This window comes from Nothoprocta perdicaria, unplaced genomic scaffold, assembly GCF_003342845.1.
Source record: "Nothoprocta perdicaria isolate Ctin4 unplaced genomic scaffold, notPer1 scaffold_9, whole genome shotgun sequence".
In the NCBI taxonomy this organism is placed as follows: domain Eukaryota; kingdom Metazoa; phylum Chordata; class Aves; order Tinamiformes; family Tinamidae; genus Nothoprocta; species Nothoprocta perdicaria.
Genome location: NW_020456198.1, coordinates 6,805,761 through 6,820,881, shown reverse-complemented (window position 1 = coordinate 6,820,881; position 15,121 = coordinate 6,805,761). Strand labels below are relative to the sequence as shown.

The 15,121-nt window shown below is 45.1% G+C and overlaps 2 protein-coding genes across 2 annotated transcripts in view; one reads left to right on the top strand and one right to left on the bottom strand.

The window, feature by feature from the left end:
* UROC1 (urocanate hydratase 1) overlaps positions 1–2,453 on the bottom strand; it is a 35,149-nt gene extending 32,696 nt beyond the window's left edge. The window contains exon 1 of the mRNA XM_026052478.1: positions 2,194–2,453. Coding sequence (XP_025908263.1) covers positions 2,194–2,319 — 126 coding nt within the window. The 5' untranslated portion in view covers positions 2,320–2,453. The remainder of the gene's footprint in view (positions 1–2,193) is intronic.
* Positions 2,454–5,511: 3,058 nt separating this feature from the next.
* Positions 5,512–15,121, top strand: part of LOC112958752 (netrin-4-like) — a 42,644-nt gene continuing 33,034 nt past the window's right edge. The window contains exons 1-2 of the mRNA XM_026052680.1: positions 5,512–5,616; positions 11,100–11,641. Of these exons, the coding sequence (XP_025908465.1) occupies positions 5,550–5,616; positions 11,100–11,641 (609 nt within the window). The 5' untranslated portion in view covers positions 5,512–5,549. The remainder of the gene's footprint in view (positions 5,617–11,099; positions 11,642–15,121) is intronic.

The following is a 15,121-nucleotide window of genomic DNA, read 5'->3' as shown; positions in this document are numbered from 1 at the left end:
TGTTGTTGTTGTTGTTGTTGTTGTTGTTGTTGTTGTTGTTGTTGTTGTTGTTGTTGTTGTTGTTGTTGTGAGGGGGTGGCAAGAAAGCTATAACATCATTGGACTTAAAGCAAGTATATTTCCCAAGTTGTGCCAGCTTAACTGGAAGGTCAATGAATATGTTATGTCCTCGTTTTGCAAAGGACACACCAAGCATGAGATTTTCAGGGTATTTCATCTGAAACTTATTTATATTGAGACACAGATGCTGAGATACAAGAAGTTAGTATTTCCTGATCTGGGAAGGGAGAGAGAGAAGATGTAGCTGTTACAAGCCCCAGGTGAAGAATGAAGAAGGATGAGGACTCGGGCAGTGTATAAACAAGATCAGTTCTGAGAAATAATTTGATTTATCCAAAGAGATTAAAGCTGGTATGATAGGAAGAATTATATCTCTTCAGCAGGTGCCAAAACACACAGACCTTGATAAATCTCATTTATAGGGGGCCCCAAAAAATAATATATTGGTGGTGTGAAGGTTTACTACTGTAAAAAAAGAGTAAAATTCAAATGAAGGGAGGTGAACAGAGAGACAGATCCTTACCAAAATGAACTAGTGAAGCACCATTGACTGCTGTCAAGGCTTCCCAAGAGCTCTTTAATTAGAAAATGAATGCAGTGTCATATGGCAAGACAAGTCTGCACTGCACTGCTGACAGTATGTGGAAGCTTCTCTCAAAGCTTAAACACAATCTTGCAAAAAGAAACACTTTTCTAAGTGCAGAACACCTCATAAAAAGAAGAGATTGGGCCTTTCAGATACAAAATAAATACTAGCTGAGCCTCTAAACCTGTTAAGAGTTTGAGGTAGAAGATTAAGAGTAACATAAATCAGAAAGGAAGCTTTAAAATCTTTTAACAGGCTACTAAAAAACAACCAGCATGAATGACCTTTTATCACATGTGGAAGGGGAGATGAGGGTAGGATGGCAGACAGTAGCCTGGGACTGGGACCCGTGCAGCAGCTCTCTCCTTGCAGCAATTACAGGAGGCAGAAACTACTGCAGTTTCTATACACAGTGTGAGGGCTTTGCCACTGCCTCCTCTTCCCAGGTAGAGAAGAGGATCTGGCATCAGAGCCAGCAGCTCATTCCCTGCTCCTTTTTCCTCACAGCCGTCACCACGGTGTCCTCTGCACACTTGGCCACACTTCCACACGTCCCCATAGACGGTCTCAGCCGTGAGCGCTGCCTGGTGCTACAAGAAGCCCCCCTTGGATGTCTCACGGCTGTTCCCCTTCTCACGCTTTGCCTGGGCTCTTCTTTGCTTGTGGAAAAGGACTTGGAAAGAATTTGGCTGCTCGTGCCAGTGGGGAACTCCCATGAAAAGCAAGGAAGTTGGGAGCAACTTTTTAGTGGGGAAAGTACCTCCGTGTACTGACCAGAATGTCACATTATAACTTAGGTTATATATGATGAAGCACAGACTTTCCAACCAAGGAACTCACCTTTTCTTCTCCCACACAAAATTCCTAAGGATCTCCACCCATCCAATTATTTTCTGCTGCAAGTTTCTTTTTAAATGCTAACATGAAAAAATGTAATGATTACTTCAGTGCTCACGTAGACAATTCAAACAAAAAGACATAGGAAAAGTTACACAACTAAAGACAAATAATTAACCCAACTTCTTACAAACTTGCCTAAATTCCAGAAAAAAAAATCAGACTAGAGTTTAAAATAAATTATCTTTGCATCTTTGAGGCAAATACATGTACGTGTGCCTGGTTTGCACAAAGATTTTGATTCTCTACATTTTGTGTTCTCTGTATTTGAGGGGCAAGCTTTCACTCCCATTAATATGCAGCGTTTTGTGACAGCATTCCTAATTACATCTCCAAGGGATGATGCTGGATTGACAGCACCCGAGTCTAAAGCTTCTCGTGCAGCCATTTAAAGGCATGGAATCTGTCGTGCAGCAAATCCCCCTCATATCAACCTGCTTACATCCACAGAGAAAGAAAACAAGCAAAAAGGCGGAGCACTTCCCACTACTTTGTCCCATTATGCAGCGAAATTATAAAAGAAAAGGAAATGCATTTGCCACAAAGCTAAGTCCATCTCCAGAAAAGCACTCGAGGAAATCAGGCCCGCTGCTCTGAGCTGCATTTATCTGGAAGGAAGCGCAGTGAGGCCCTGGGAGAGGCCGTGTTACCTTTTCCTCCTGAGCAGTGAGCTGAGGGGTTCGCACCGGCGCATGGGGGACTCCTTTCCTCCGACCTCTGTTTGCGGGCAAGGGGTGGAGAGGAAGACCATGACAGATTGCCTTCAGGCTGCTCATAGCTGCTAGGGAATTACGGAGAGGAACGGAAAGGCAAACTGGAGAGGCACGAGGATGAGGGGACGATGCGTGCAGAGCAGCTCCTGCCGAGCGCTGGAGATGGGCCTCGGCTCCGACGGGTCTCAAAGAGCACAGCCCGTCCCCTGGCTTCTGCAAACAGGCTGCAAGGCACCCAGGGCAGGTGGCCCGGTGACACACCTCCCCGCTCCCGGCCGTGCCATTGGCTCGCCCTTCCTCCCCCAAAATGAATGATTCACAGTTTTGCTGTTTATTTTCTAGGTGTTTTGTCAGCCGGTGCTGAGTTAACGCTGGAGAAAGTCACTCACATCCCAGAACAGCTCATTTCCCCCATGGGCTAATGAGAGTGCTGGGCCTGAGCCTTGCTGGGACCACAAGACCTCTGCATCTCTGCAGGTCAGGACTGACTGAAGTTACTCACCGTGAGTCAGGGCACTATCCAGACACGCTGTTCCATTGTGATGGGCATTCACGTTTGATACCTCTAGGTACTGGCTGTCCCTCAGATCTGACCAGTGCGTCACATAGAAAATCGCTGTTGCCAACCCATAGTTGCTAGCTCAGCTCACAGGAGTGCCTCGATTTTAACAGAATTAAACAGGAAACCTAGCAGCCTCATCAGCACTGGCAGGAAAGGCAGTGAAGGCAGGAAAAACAGGGAGGGGAAATTAAGGTTTTCAGCTCTACGTCACTTTATATCCTACTGCAAAATCTTATGCTACTGTTGTCCAGACATTGCAACTAAATGAATAAGCTTAACACTGACTTTCCACTTAAACTGCAACATGCACTTTGTTCTCTGCTTTGAGCTGCTCTTTAAGTTATACCACCGCTTCTTGTTCTTCATTACATCCGCTGAACTACAACTCACAGGAGTGGATTGTTCTCAGGTGCCACTGTTTAAGACTGGTGAAATTAACTGGGAGAAACATTTCAGTTAGGAACAAGCCTAAAACCTTTAGAATAAAAGTAAAAAAAATACCACCACATTTTTCCACAAGGCATCAATCAACAAGCAGTGACAACAAAGCCTGGTTATTAAATGACAGCATCTCATTAATGTCGTGTTGGCTTTAGCTCTAGGACATGCTGCACATCCCCAGCTCCCACTGGAGATGCTTGAGTTGAAAGACTCCCAATGTCCCAGGAGAGCAGGGCACGCGGCAGACTCGAATCCTCTGAAGGATGCTGATTGGCATCTCTGGCAGGAGAATGTTGTTTTGCAATTATACAGTGTTTTAGCTGTTCTTGAACAAAAGACAAATACAAAAGAAAGAGGGAGGAAAAATCTTCGTTATATTTTAAATGCTTCTATTGGGCTTTCCTATTAAAAACATATGAAGAAGAGAAGATATAAGTATGAAGTGAGAAAATTCTATGCCAAAGCATAACTAAATGCATCAAAATCCACACCTGTACATCAAAATCCCAATCTACAGAGAAATAAATCTTTCCTTGTAAGACCTGCATCCTCCATATCCCCCTAAGGTCTATTCCCTTCCACATGTGGGCACAGGAATAACCTTCATTTGGAACCCCGTCGGACCTGCTTCCCTCTGCAACATCAGCCACGAGTTGGTGGCATTATGCTGCCTTAAAAGCTGAAGGAAGAGAGAATGGAGCCAGGGAGGGAATTCATTCCCTGAATTAAATTATTCCTGGGACCCAGCACTTCCACATGGTGATGTCTACACTGGACCCTGGGTCACCAGGAGCTCTGTGCTGGAGAAGCCTCTGGGCAAACCTGTCTGCAGGACCATGCTCAGTGCCGGGTAGGTCTTTGGGACAGGCAGGTGTTTCCACAGTGCTGGGCACCCTCCAGGACATTCCCCAACTTCCCTGGCAAGTTGGAAGTCTCTGGCACATCCCAGCTCACCTCTGTGAGTGATTATGGAAGAAAAACCCCCGTGTGTGCCCAGGTGAGCACCTTGCAATCCACAGAGTCCGCAAAGCGCCGTGTTTTGGGGGGGCCCTGCTGCCATGTGCCGGCCGCCTGGCAGAGGGTGCTGCCGGGCCCTGCGCACGGACACACGGACACGCAGCCAGACCGGCTCCTGGAGGGGAAGATGCGCCTGGAAAACAACGCCTGCATCGGAGAGCAGCAGCGAGCAGCCCAGCTGACAGGAGGTGCGGAACCGAGCCAGCCCCCTCCTCCTCCTGCCCGCTAAAAAAAAAAAAAAAAAAGCACATATAAAGCGGCACAGGAAGAAGATCACATGTTATAATAATCCCCTTTGCAAACCAGACAGCACCAGGGAGGAGAAACGGCCCGCTTCGGGCTGCGAGATGTGCTAGAGGCGGCAAGAGAGGGAGAGCAGAACTTGGAGCTAGGCGAGCGGCCGGGCACGGGCGGCAGCGGCGGGAGGGACCCCGCCGGAGCCCCGGCCCCGCTCCCGGCGCTCCCGGCGCTCCCGGCGCTCCCGGCGCTCCCGCTCCCGGCGCTCGGTTTGTTTTTCACCGCTGTCCCCCGGCGCCCGCCGTGTGGAGCAAATCCCTGAGCGGGGGCAGAAGCGGCTTCCGTGGCAGAGGAGGGAGGAGGGAAATACGGTGAAATAAACGCAAACAAAATAAAACGAGCGAGGAGCCAAGAAGTCACTTTTTTTTTTTTTTTTCCCTGCCCGCATCCCGCGGCGAGCGCAGCCAGCGGGGCCGCCCCGCGCGCAGCGAGCGGAGCGGGGCCCGGGGGCGACGCGGGGATCGCGCCCCGCAACGCGCAGCACCCACCCCGGGCAGCCCCCCCGGGCCAGGCAAAACCGCGGTCCCGCCGGGAGCAACGAGCAGGACGCGAAGTTTGGGAAGAGCCCCCGAAGGGAGCCGCCCGCGCAGCGCTCTCCGCTCCGCAGCCGCGCTCGATGCTGCACTCACGGCGCCGCGCCGAGGATGTGAACGTCCCCCGCCTGCTGCTTGAAGAGGGGTAAAGCTCCGTTATTTATTTATTTATTGGGAGCGATGTACGGGTGACACCCAGAAGGCATCTTTATCCCTGGAAAAAAAAAAAAAAAAAAAAAAAAAAGCCACCTCCGGACCCAAACAAAACCAAGAAGAATGAGACAGCAGCGCTGAGCCCTGCGCCGAGAGGAAGGTGAGCAGAGAGAAAGAAAGAACATATAGGAAAGCAATGCAAGCACCAAACCTGTAGATTTCTTCAGCTTTTTTTTTTTTTTTTTTTTTTTTTTTGTGCTTCACTGAGGACAGATATTTCACTGAGAGCCATGCAGCATAAAGGCATCATGCTGATTGTATTCTTGGAATATTTTATTTCTGGCCATGGGGAAGCAGGTAAGCAAAATAAATCAATATTGCCATCCATAAAAAAAAAAATCAGATTAAACAGAGTACAGTGAGAGGGAATGGAAATCAAATCTACTAACTCTATCCATTTTTTTAATGTCAATATCTTTATATATATATAAAAATATATAGTATATAAATACTTCTTATTTCCCTCAACAGAGAGATTTGCAGCTCAGTCTCCTCCCTGTGAATGATAACCAAATGCAGTTTCCTACATCCTTAAGAGAAAACAGTGTATTTAATTTTTGTGAATGGAAGAAAATAAGACAGACAGAAAGAGCAATGGGTTGAGGTATTCTGGGTATTTGTTTTGAGGAAGAAACACTGCTTTGCTAGGCAGGGCACGAGTGAAATGACAACATTCTTGGACAGCATCACAGGAGGGATCTGACTCATTCTATATTAATTTCTTTTTGCATCGCTGTTAGTGAAGGACACTGTTTAGGAAGTACTGCTTATCGAGGACAGCCCCCTCACTCAGCTTCTTCCCTGAGAGGACATTTAACGTGCATTGGACAAGTCTAAATTAGCATTAGGGAATAAACAGGCTGGGACAGAGAGAAAAGTTGATTAGTTGTGTGTGTGTGTCTGTGGGTGCACAAATACACATGTTCAGAGATGACAGCGCTGCCCTGGCATTTACCTATGGTTCTAAAAATGTCTTGATGATGACAGGGAAGAATTGTCTGAGGAAAAGGAAGTTTGTTTTTTATTTTTTTTTTCTGCTGTGGTTTAATACACTTCTAAGGTGAAAAGGGAAAATTATACAGATCAGCTCAAAAAAAAAAAAAAAAAAAGCCTTGATAAGACAATAATCCATCCTTGTGGGCTTGCTCATCGAGGTACCAGCTTGCAGTCTCTTTTTATGTAGAAAAAAGCCGATCATTAGTGTAAAATGCACCTGCATTCCCGGGGTACTAGGTATGAGAAGAGAACAAATAGAGGTCGTATGTGGCACCTTGGTCCTTTTAGTGTCTTATCTTGGGTATTCACCAGCTTCCTGGGCAAGGACCTTCTCTGCAGGATATGTAAGTTGACACATAGCACAGGAAGGTTGCAGAGATGCCTCCTAAGTTGCTGATCCTGCCGGGGGAAGCAGCCTGTTAGCCAAAATTTGCTCTGCATCCATCCAATTCACAAAGTGGAAACAAGTCTTCAAGGACAGGCAGCCCAAAGCTGATTTCTTGGGAAGGGAATTTGAGGCGAGAGGATGTGTTTTGCATTAAGCTAAGCACTCTCGGAATAATGGGGTAGGGGCAGTGATTAATGGCAAAATAATTGGATACTGAAGGTGATGACACTAAGGATTCAATGTCACTTTAAACATACAATGCCTGCTCACAAGGCTGGGTAAACATCAACCTATGAAAGCACAAGGGCTACTTGATCATTTCTGGGTTTTTTTTTTTTTTTTTTTTTTTTTTTAAGCAATGTAAAAACTTTGAATTAATCTTGAATCTTTACAGGCTCTTTGCAGGCTGAGTCAATATTATTTAAATCAAGGTTCTGACAGCATTTAGCTAATCTGCAGAAAATCTCAGCTTTTTCCTGAACAGAGAGGTATACAGACAAGTGTTCTTTCTTTCATGCCCCACTATTTTACACAGTAATCTCCCTTTTCAACATTACAGTTAGCCCCTTCTGGTAACAGGTGAGATAAATTGATGGGAACTTATGAGGAATGGGGGGAATATTTGCCTTTTGCCCGTGTCCATGCAGATGACACAGCCAGGGCTGTCAGAGTCTTTAGATCTTTAAGCATAGTGCAAAGGGGGAAAAAATAGTAGTCTGTCCAGAAGGGTCTGCTCGGCTTTATAACATGAGATGTGATGCTGGGGCTGGGCTTCCCCTTGCCTGTTTGGGTACAGGGTGCATCCCGCTCACATAAACTCCACAGGAGCCTGGAAACTCCCGTGTGTGGGACAGCCCGGGCACTGCCAGCAGCTCCTGCTTCGCTCTCTGCCAGACCTCATCCCAGGAGATGGGCCTGGGCCAGCTCTCCTCCTGGTGGCAGGTCTCCAAAAGGGGGCGTGATGTGGTCAAAAATGGCCATTTCTAGCGCTAGGCTTAAGGTGACTTGTGCTGCCCTGTTATCACGGGGTTTGGCTTCCCGAGGTCCAGGGTGATCGGGCAGGTCTGCAAAGGAGGCTGCAGGTCCTGGAGCCAAGCGCTGCTCCAAGAGGGATGCAGGTGGGGAGAGGACAACTAGCAATGCTGGAAGACTGCCCAGATCTGAGGTCTTGTTCTCCCTCTGTCTGTGCCTCAGGCCATGGGGGCATTTGGGGTTCATCCCTTATTCAGAGTGTCATCTTTGGGATATTTAGGAAGTTCCATTTGTGAGGACTCTTCTGGTGATAAAATTCATCTGGCTACTCATAAAATAATGAAGAAACATCAAACTCATTGGCTGTTGGCCCCTGACAAACCAAAGGGCTGTAGCACTGTTCTTGTCACCAGCATTACAGAAAAAGCTCTATGTGATTAATCATGACTTGAGCAACTTATGTCCGCAAGTTGATTAGCTATGAACAAACATTCAAAAGTTTTGCTAGTTAAAAAGAAATTTAGTCAAGGTAGAACAAGTGCAATTCAGGTGGGCAAATGTGTATGTGCATGCTGAAACTCCTCCACCAAGACTTCAGCAGAAGATATCCAAAATTCTCAGTGTTTAAGATTTGCTTAGAATTGTCAAAGTTGTTCTGGAGGAGTCTTGAACACAAGTCATTTTGCATACAGAAAAGAAATAAAAAATCCCATCCCAAAGTCCATAGAAAATCCTAGGCATCTTTCTAGTCACATCAGCAGGCTTTGAAGCCGGTGTTACAAGGCTCTGAAGTAAGACATCTCTGCTGGAAACTGTGTCCTGATAATATCAGAAGTGTGTCCTCTCTTCAACTGAATGGCACCCTAATCATCAGATAATATTATCATTACAACACGCGCCAGGCATGTGCCACTGCCCTGCCACTCGGTGGCACGGCCCAGAAAGAGCAGAAGATAAATAAATAAATTAGTGATACCCTTTACGGAGCCAAGGCACACATCGTGCAGTAAAAGTTAATCAGCCTCAATGACATGCATGGCCCGTGCACAATCAAACTGTTTATTTTGTTGTTATTATTCATCAACCCACCCTGGCATTTAGGAGAAGTTGTCTGGTGGCTTGGCTGCGGTATCTCTCTGCAGTGAGATGCTCAGAGGCTCACTTCGTGTTGTTTCCGCAGAATCAGTGAGTGATGGACAGGCTGAGCCATCCTCGTGGCTAAGTAACATCCTATCCATTGATCTCTCTAAATGCAAAGCTTTTAATTGACTGCAAAAGTTGTTTTCCTGCCTCTCTCCTTCTCTCAACCTCCCTTGCACTAATTTGCATGCTCTTCCTCTCCCATTTTCCTAATGACACAGCAGTTCGGACAGGAACTGTTTATTGATGTTGCTGCATTAGCAGGCAGAGCAGCTAAAGCATCTTGCGACTGCTGATTAGAATGACCAAATTCTTCCTGCCTTTCCAGGTCCATATAAATATAGATGAAAGACTCAGTATGGGACAGATAGCCCATTTATGGGAAATAAAAGTAAAAGCCATTTCCTTTTAAAAAAGTTTCCTTTTTTCTTTCTCTCATTCATGTTTGCAAAGCTTCCCCTGTGTAACTCCTTCAATTTAGAACATTAGGACCCATTTTCCTCTGTGAAAGCTTTCATGATGTCATATATCAATAAAGATGGAATTTCTTTTAGTTACAGGGCATGCTTATCCATATTTCAGTGGGATTTGTAACATGAGCTCAGTCTTAATCAAAACTAAGTGCCTTGACTCCTGTCACAGCTAATGCTTATTTAGAGCTCAGTTGGAAGATTGGGCCTACATAAATTCTCTGGAGGTGTCTCATGACACCTTCGTGCAGCACCGAGCAAAAGCAGTTAATATCCAATTTACTATAAACATAAGAATTGTTGTACTTTCTATTTTTACAACATTTTTTACCAAAGAAGTCAAATATGACAATGTAGACACTGAAATGCCACTTGCAAGGACAATCTTGAGGTGCTGCAGCTTGTAAAAGTTGTGTTCAGCCATAAGGATGTATTTATCCTTTTTCAGGAACTCTTGTGCTCAGTGGAATTCCCCCTCCAGACTCCACTGGTCAGTGGGATTCACTGGACATGCCAAGACTTGGCATCGTGTCTGAATTCTAGGATGCAAAATGCATGAGATGCTTTCCAGAACAACATGCATTCCCCACCTTTGGGGGAAATTTCCCTAGAAAATTCCCTAGAAGAAGTCATTAGAAAAGCAACTTTCTCCAATTTGGTAATAAGACTTTGGGAATAACTTGTGATCCAGTGTCACAAGGCATTACTGATTTCCAAACAATATTATGACTTTTTCAGTTATCCCTACCTTTTACTAATTTAGAAATACCTATATTGAATATAGAAAAAAGGGCTTGTTTACCAATAATTGTAAACTTGGTAAACAGAATACAGCTGCCTGTTCCCATAGTAAAGCATTTAAACAAGAGAGAGGCTTGATTTTCTGCTCTGCTAAGTATTAACAACTCCAGCTGATTTGAAAAGTAGTGTCAGAAACTCAGTACCTCTTAAAATTGGCCAGTAATGCATAACTATAGAAATACATGTTTTATTGAGAGGAGATATGATCAATATGTATAAGTACCTGAGGGGAGAGTGTAAAGAAGATGGGGACAAGCTCTTCTCGGTGGTGGCCAGTGACAGGACAAGGGGTAATGGGTACAGGTTGAAACCCAGGCAGCTCCATCTCCATGTCAGGAAGAACAACGTTCCTGTGAGGGTGCCAGAGCCCTGGCCCGGGCTGCCCAGGGAGGTTGTGGAGTCTCCTCTGGAGATCTTCCAAGCCCGCCTGGATGCCACCCTGTGCCACATGGGGGGCTGGACTAGAGGATCTCTAGGGGTCCCTTCCAACCTCAACCGTTCTGTGATTCTGTGATTATAGCTCTCTCTATGTGTAAACAGTCTGCAATCTGTTGGCCAGGAATCATTTCTTTTTTACTGAACCTACGGTGCATAATGCAGCCTGCTTCACTCTCTGATGACAATGGAAATAAGTGTACGGAAAAGTCCTTAGACATGGAGCTTTGCTAGGACTAAAGTAAGAAAAAACAGATTTCTATACCTAAGCACATGGTTTGACAGACCAGCAGCCAAGTGCATTTTTAACAGAAATCAAAATTAGACCTTCAAATGCTCACAGGTAGCACCTGAGTTTTCTGAAGACATCAGTTCCCGACTTTGGCACCTACAGCAAGGATTGCATTCACTGGGAAGTGCCCTCCAGACTTTGTGTGAGAAGATGAAGTAGCTTTCTTAACACTAAGTCCTGTTGGGTGCAGAAAGAAAATCCCAACATTTGCATGGTCAGGGGGTTTAGAGCCTGGGAATCACCTGGGAAATTTTGCTTAGTTTTGTTTCTTTCGCCTGTCTTTCAGATCCCACGAGGCTACAAGGCTACCGCTGCAACGGCCGGTCATGCAATCCTCCAGTGGGCAACCTGGCGACCGGGAGGACACCAGCCACTCTCACCACCTGTGGGCAGAACAGCACCGAACTGTACTGCTTCTACCCGGATCAGAACCTGCTCCATCCGGCGGCCCAGGGCTGCGGACAGCCTCGCTGCACCAAGTGCAATGCCAACCAGCCGGATAACTCCCATCTCCCTGCTGACATGACGGATGACTTCTTTGCAAACCCCATCTCCTGGTGGCAGTCTGCCCAAGGGGTGCACAGAGAGGAAATCAGGCTGGACTTTGAAACTGAATTCTACCTGACCCACGTCATAGCCGTGTTCAAGTCACCTCGCCCAGCTGCGATGGTGCTGGAAAGGTCCCAGGACTATGGGCAGACTTGGAGGCCCTACAAATATTTCTCTGCCAACTGTACAGCTACTTTTGGGCTCCAGGATGACCTCATTGAGGAGGGCTCCATGTGTACATCCAGGTACTCCGATGCAGTGCCCTGCACCAGAGGAGAGGTAAGCAAATAACTGCGGTTTGGACAATGTTTGATGTTGAACACCGCAAGTCTAGGTGAAAATGAGCATCTTCTCCAAGGGACGCTGTCTATAAAAATCAAGAGAGGCAGCCTCTCCCTGAGGGCTTTATGGTAAGAAAATAAAGAGAAAAGATAAATAAGTCAATGAAAATACGCTGTCCCTGCTGGGAGGGTCAGCTCTGATAAAATAGCAAGGCATAGGCGTGACAGAAAGCCTTAGAAACAAGAAATGGGTGTAAGCAGCCATGTTTCACTATTCAACACAGAGAGCAGAGTTCCTTTAGTATAAGTATTTTGATGTGCCAGTAGATGGAGAGGGTTTTCTTTTTAAATAAATGTATGATTACTCTGATAAATTCCTCTGAGAAGAGCATTAGAAACTGCTTATTAATCAGGTATGCAGTTCAGCTATAAGCCTTTTTGTTCATCAATCTCAAAAACTTTAGATAGGAAAGAAGATAGATATCGTTGGTATCTTTTTATAGAGGGGCATGGAGGTATACAGGGAGATTATAAGACAATCCCACAGGCACATCAGCAGCTGGAGTCTTTCCACTTATTTCTCTCTTCTCTAGCGAAGTCACAAACCTCTTCTTCATTTCTCTGTCTGGAAACGATCATGAAGATTTGGGCAGTAATATTTTGCTACAAATTAAGCTCAGGTGTGAGGTGAAAGGTCCAGATAGGCTTTAGAAAACAGTGTTTTCCTAAAAAAAAAAAAGCAGCATGTTTCAAAATGCACTCAAGAAGAAAGGAGCTAGTACAGAACACCAGAGACAGGGAGGCAGCAGTACAGAGAGCCTCAGCTCATCTTTGTGCAACACACTGGGAAACATCTCTGCAGAGTGGAAATCTGGAGTAAATCATTTGCTGAACTGTCTTGTTGCTGGAGTAGCAATTCTACTAGTCACACAGTAAGATACATTTATGTCAAATACATCCAAATGTCTTTTGTACAGAGATTTCACTTGCCACGTCAGTATAGAATCTAGGCATCTAATATCATTTTCCATTGCTGTGTGCCTTCCAATCAAAAATCTGGAAGTACTTTGCAAGGTCTGTTTAATGACCTTCAGTACACATGTAAGGGTCCTGTTGCCATTTCACAGATGGGGAAAGAGAAGCACAGAAAGGTGAAGTGGTTTGTGCTAAAACATGACAATTCTGGTAGAGTACAGAACAAAATCCAAGCTTTGAAGCAAAGGCCTTGGCCTTAAATGCAAAACAGCTCTTCCTGCTCTAGTACAGTATCCTCTGTTCCCCTGCCCTATGTTGGGTTTTGTGCTTACTTAACTTTGGAAAATATCACTTAAGACCATGTGTTGCTGCTAAAATAAATGAGAAGTGGATGGCAGAAAACCAAATAATAAAACATTCATCCAACACAAGCCTTTGTGATTACAAGTCAAAAGGATTCTGTCAGCTTGGGCAGCAAGTACACTGAAATGAATATGTGTATGCTTAATCAATTCACACTACGGTAGCAGATGATAGAAAATGCTAATAACAATAATATCAGTCATATATTTACAGGTCATGTCCTTTCAGTTCCCAAATAGTTTCATGAACTGTTAATTAATTGAATACATACAGAGGTCACTTCCTCCATGCGACGGGGAGCTGAAGCTATAAAGCAGCACACAGAGATCCACAGAGCAACTCGGCAGAGAACAGGACAAATACTGTTTCCCAGCACATCAACCTGAGAGGATCCTGAAGTTCTGGACAGACCTTAAGGCGACCTCTTAACTAATACATGAAATATCACTGTGACAAGGGTGCAACCGCATCCGACTTTCCAGGCCAGCCATATGAAGCAGCAAATTCTTTTGTAAATGAAAATCTAGGGAGGCAGAGTGTCGTCACTTGAAGTGATTTCTGATCAGGTTTGCTTGAGTGGCATTGTTACTGCAAGTTTCATGGGATTTTTGCCTACGTATCTCCAAACTGCAGCTTTATACCATATTCTAAAGATTATACAACTGTCACCAGGCAGCCTCTCAAGCACCGACTCGGAAGTGACTCGGAAGGAAGCAGGTCATGGTTGAACATATCCCCCCCACACACTATTTTCTGCAGTTTTCTCTGTTTTCTTTTCACCTCCCCTCTGACCTATCCAATTACTGGTACTGACCAAGCCTTGGAGAGCTGATGAGCTCACATCACAAGCAGACAGCATTTCTTGGATGATTAAAACTATTTCCAGCTTACATGTTAATTAATTTTCTAAGACAAATGTCTTCTCTCTCTACTGAAAGGGTTGATGTCATTTCCAGTGTATGGTAGCCCAGATTTTCTTAGGCACTGTCCTATTTGCTTTCAGAAGAGATATAAATTCCTGTTTAATAGGACACACCAGGAATCATGGAGGAGATGGTTTACTAGGAATACTAAGTTTAAAACTCTTATCTGATGCATCAGGGAACAAGATTTCAGGTTGTTTGGCTTCCAAAACTGAGAATGTGGGTGAGAAAAGGGAAGGTGGTAGAGCTGTAAAAACATATAGGCATCTATAAACTGAGATGTATTTCTCACAGGCAGCACACTCTGGTGCGCCTTCAAGACCAGTGAGAAAGGTTTCTCCTGGCAGCACATCAGGAAGGTGAGCAGAACCTTTGAGGATACTAGAATGGAAGCAAAATATATTTTGGTGAGTGATGTAACAATGTCATAACCCAGGGGATGATGAGGTTAAGGTGTGTCACTTATCAGTTTTAAATTATCCCTTATCTCTCACCTCTGACTGGGTCACATATCTAGATGCCATCTGAGATGAGGCAGAACTAAGACAGACGTCATGCATTAGGGGGCATGGAGATGGCTTCCTAGTGCCCTTTTTGCAGTTTCCTTTTACTCCAGCATTTATTAAATCCCCTTCTCTGGGCTCAGATCTACAGCACTTCTGGCATGTATTTCACCACTGCCTGCCCAGCGGAACCCACATGAACTATTAGCTCATTAATGTTGTTCGCTCTCCAACCTTCTCTTCCAATTCCAGTGCTCCAGTTTCCAAGCTCAGTGCTTGGCTGCTGTTCCTTCCTCAGTCACTGTTGCCATTTGAGACCAAGGGTCCTCTGATTCTCTCACTTGTTTAACATGCTCTATTAGCTGCTTGTTTCTCACCAATCTCCTGTACTTCCCAGATCAGTTTTACACCATTAAGCTAAGCTCTGAAAGCTGTGCAATGCTGAAAACTAAACGAAGCTAAGGAGCCCAGACTTTGCAGTTCATCTTAGTGGCCCTGCTATTTACTAGGGAATATGCAGCTTCCTGACCCACTTGTTTATAATATTCTACACGATACGTTTTGAATAGCCGCAAGGAAAGAAACAAACTACAAAGCATTTTCTAGCACCTGTGAGTATTTCATCTTCTTTCATTGGTCTCAATCTGCAAGCCAGGTGAGCATCTATATTTTGGTATCTTGCCATTCTGTCTTAGAGAGCCTTGCCTTGAATGT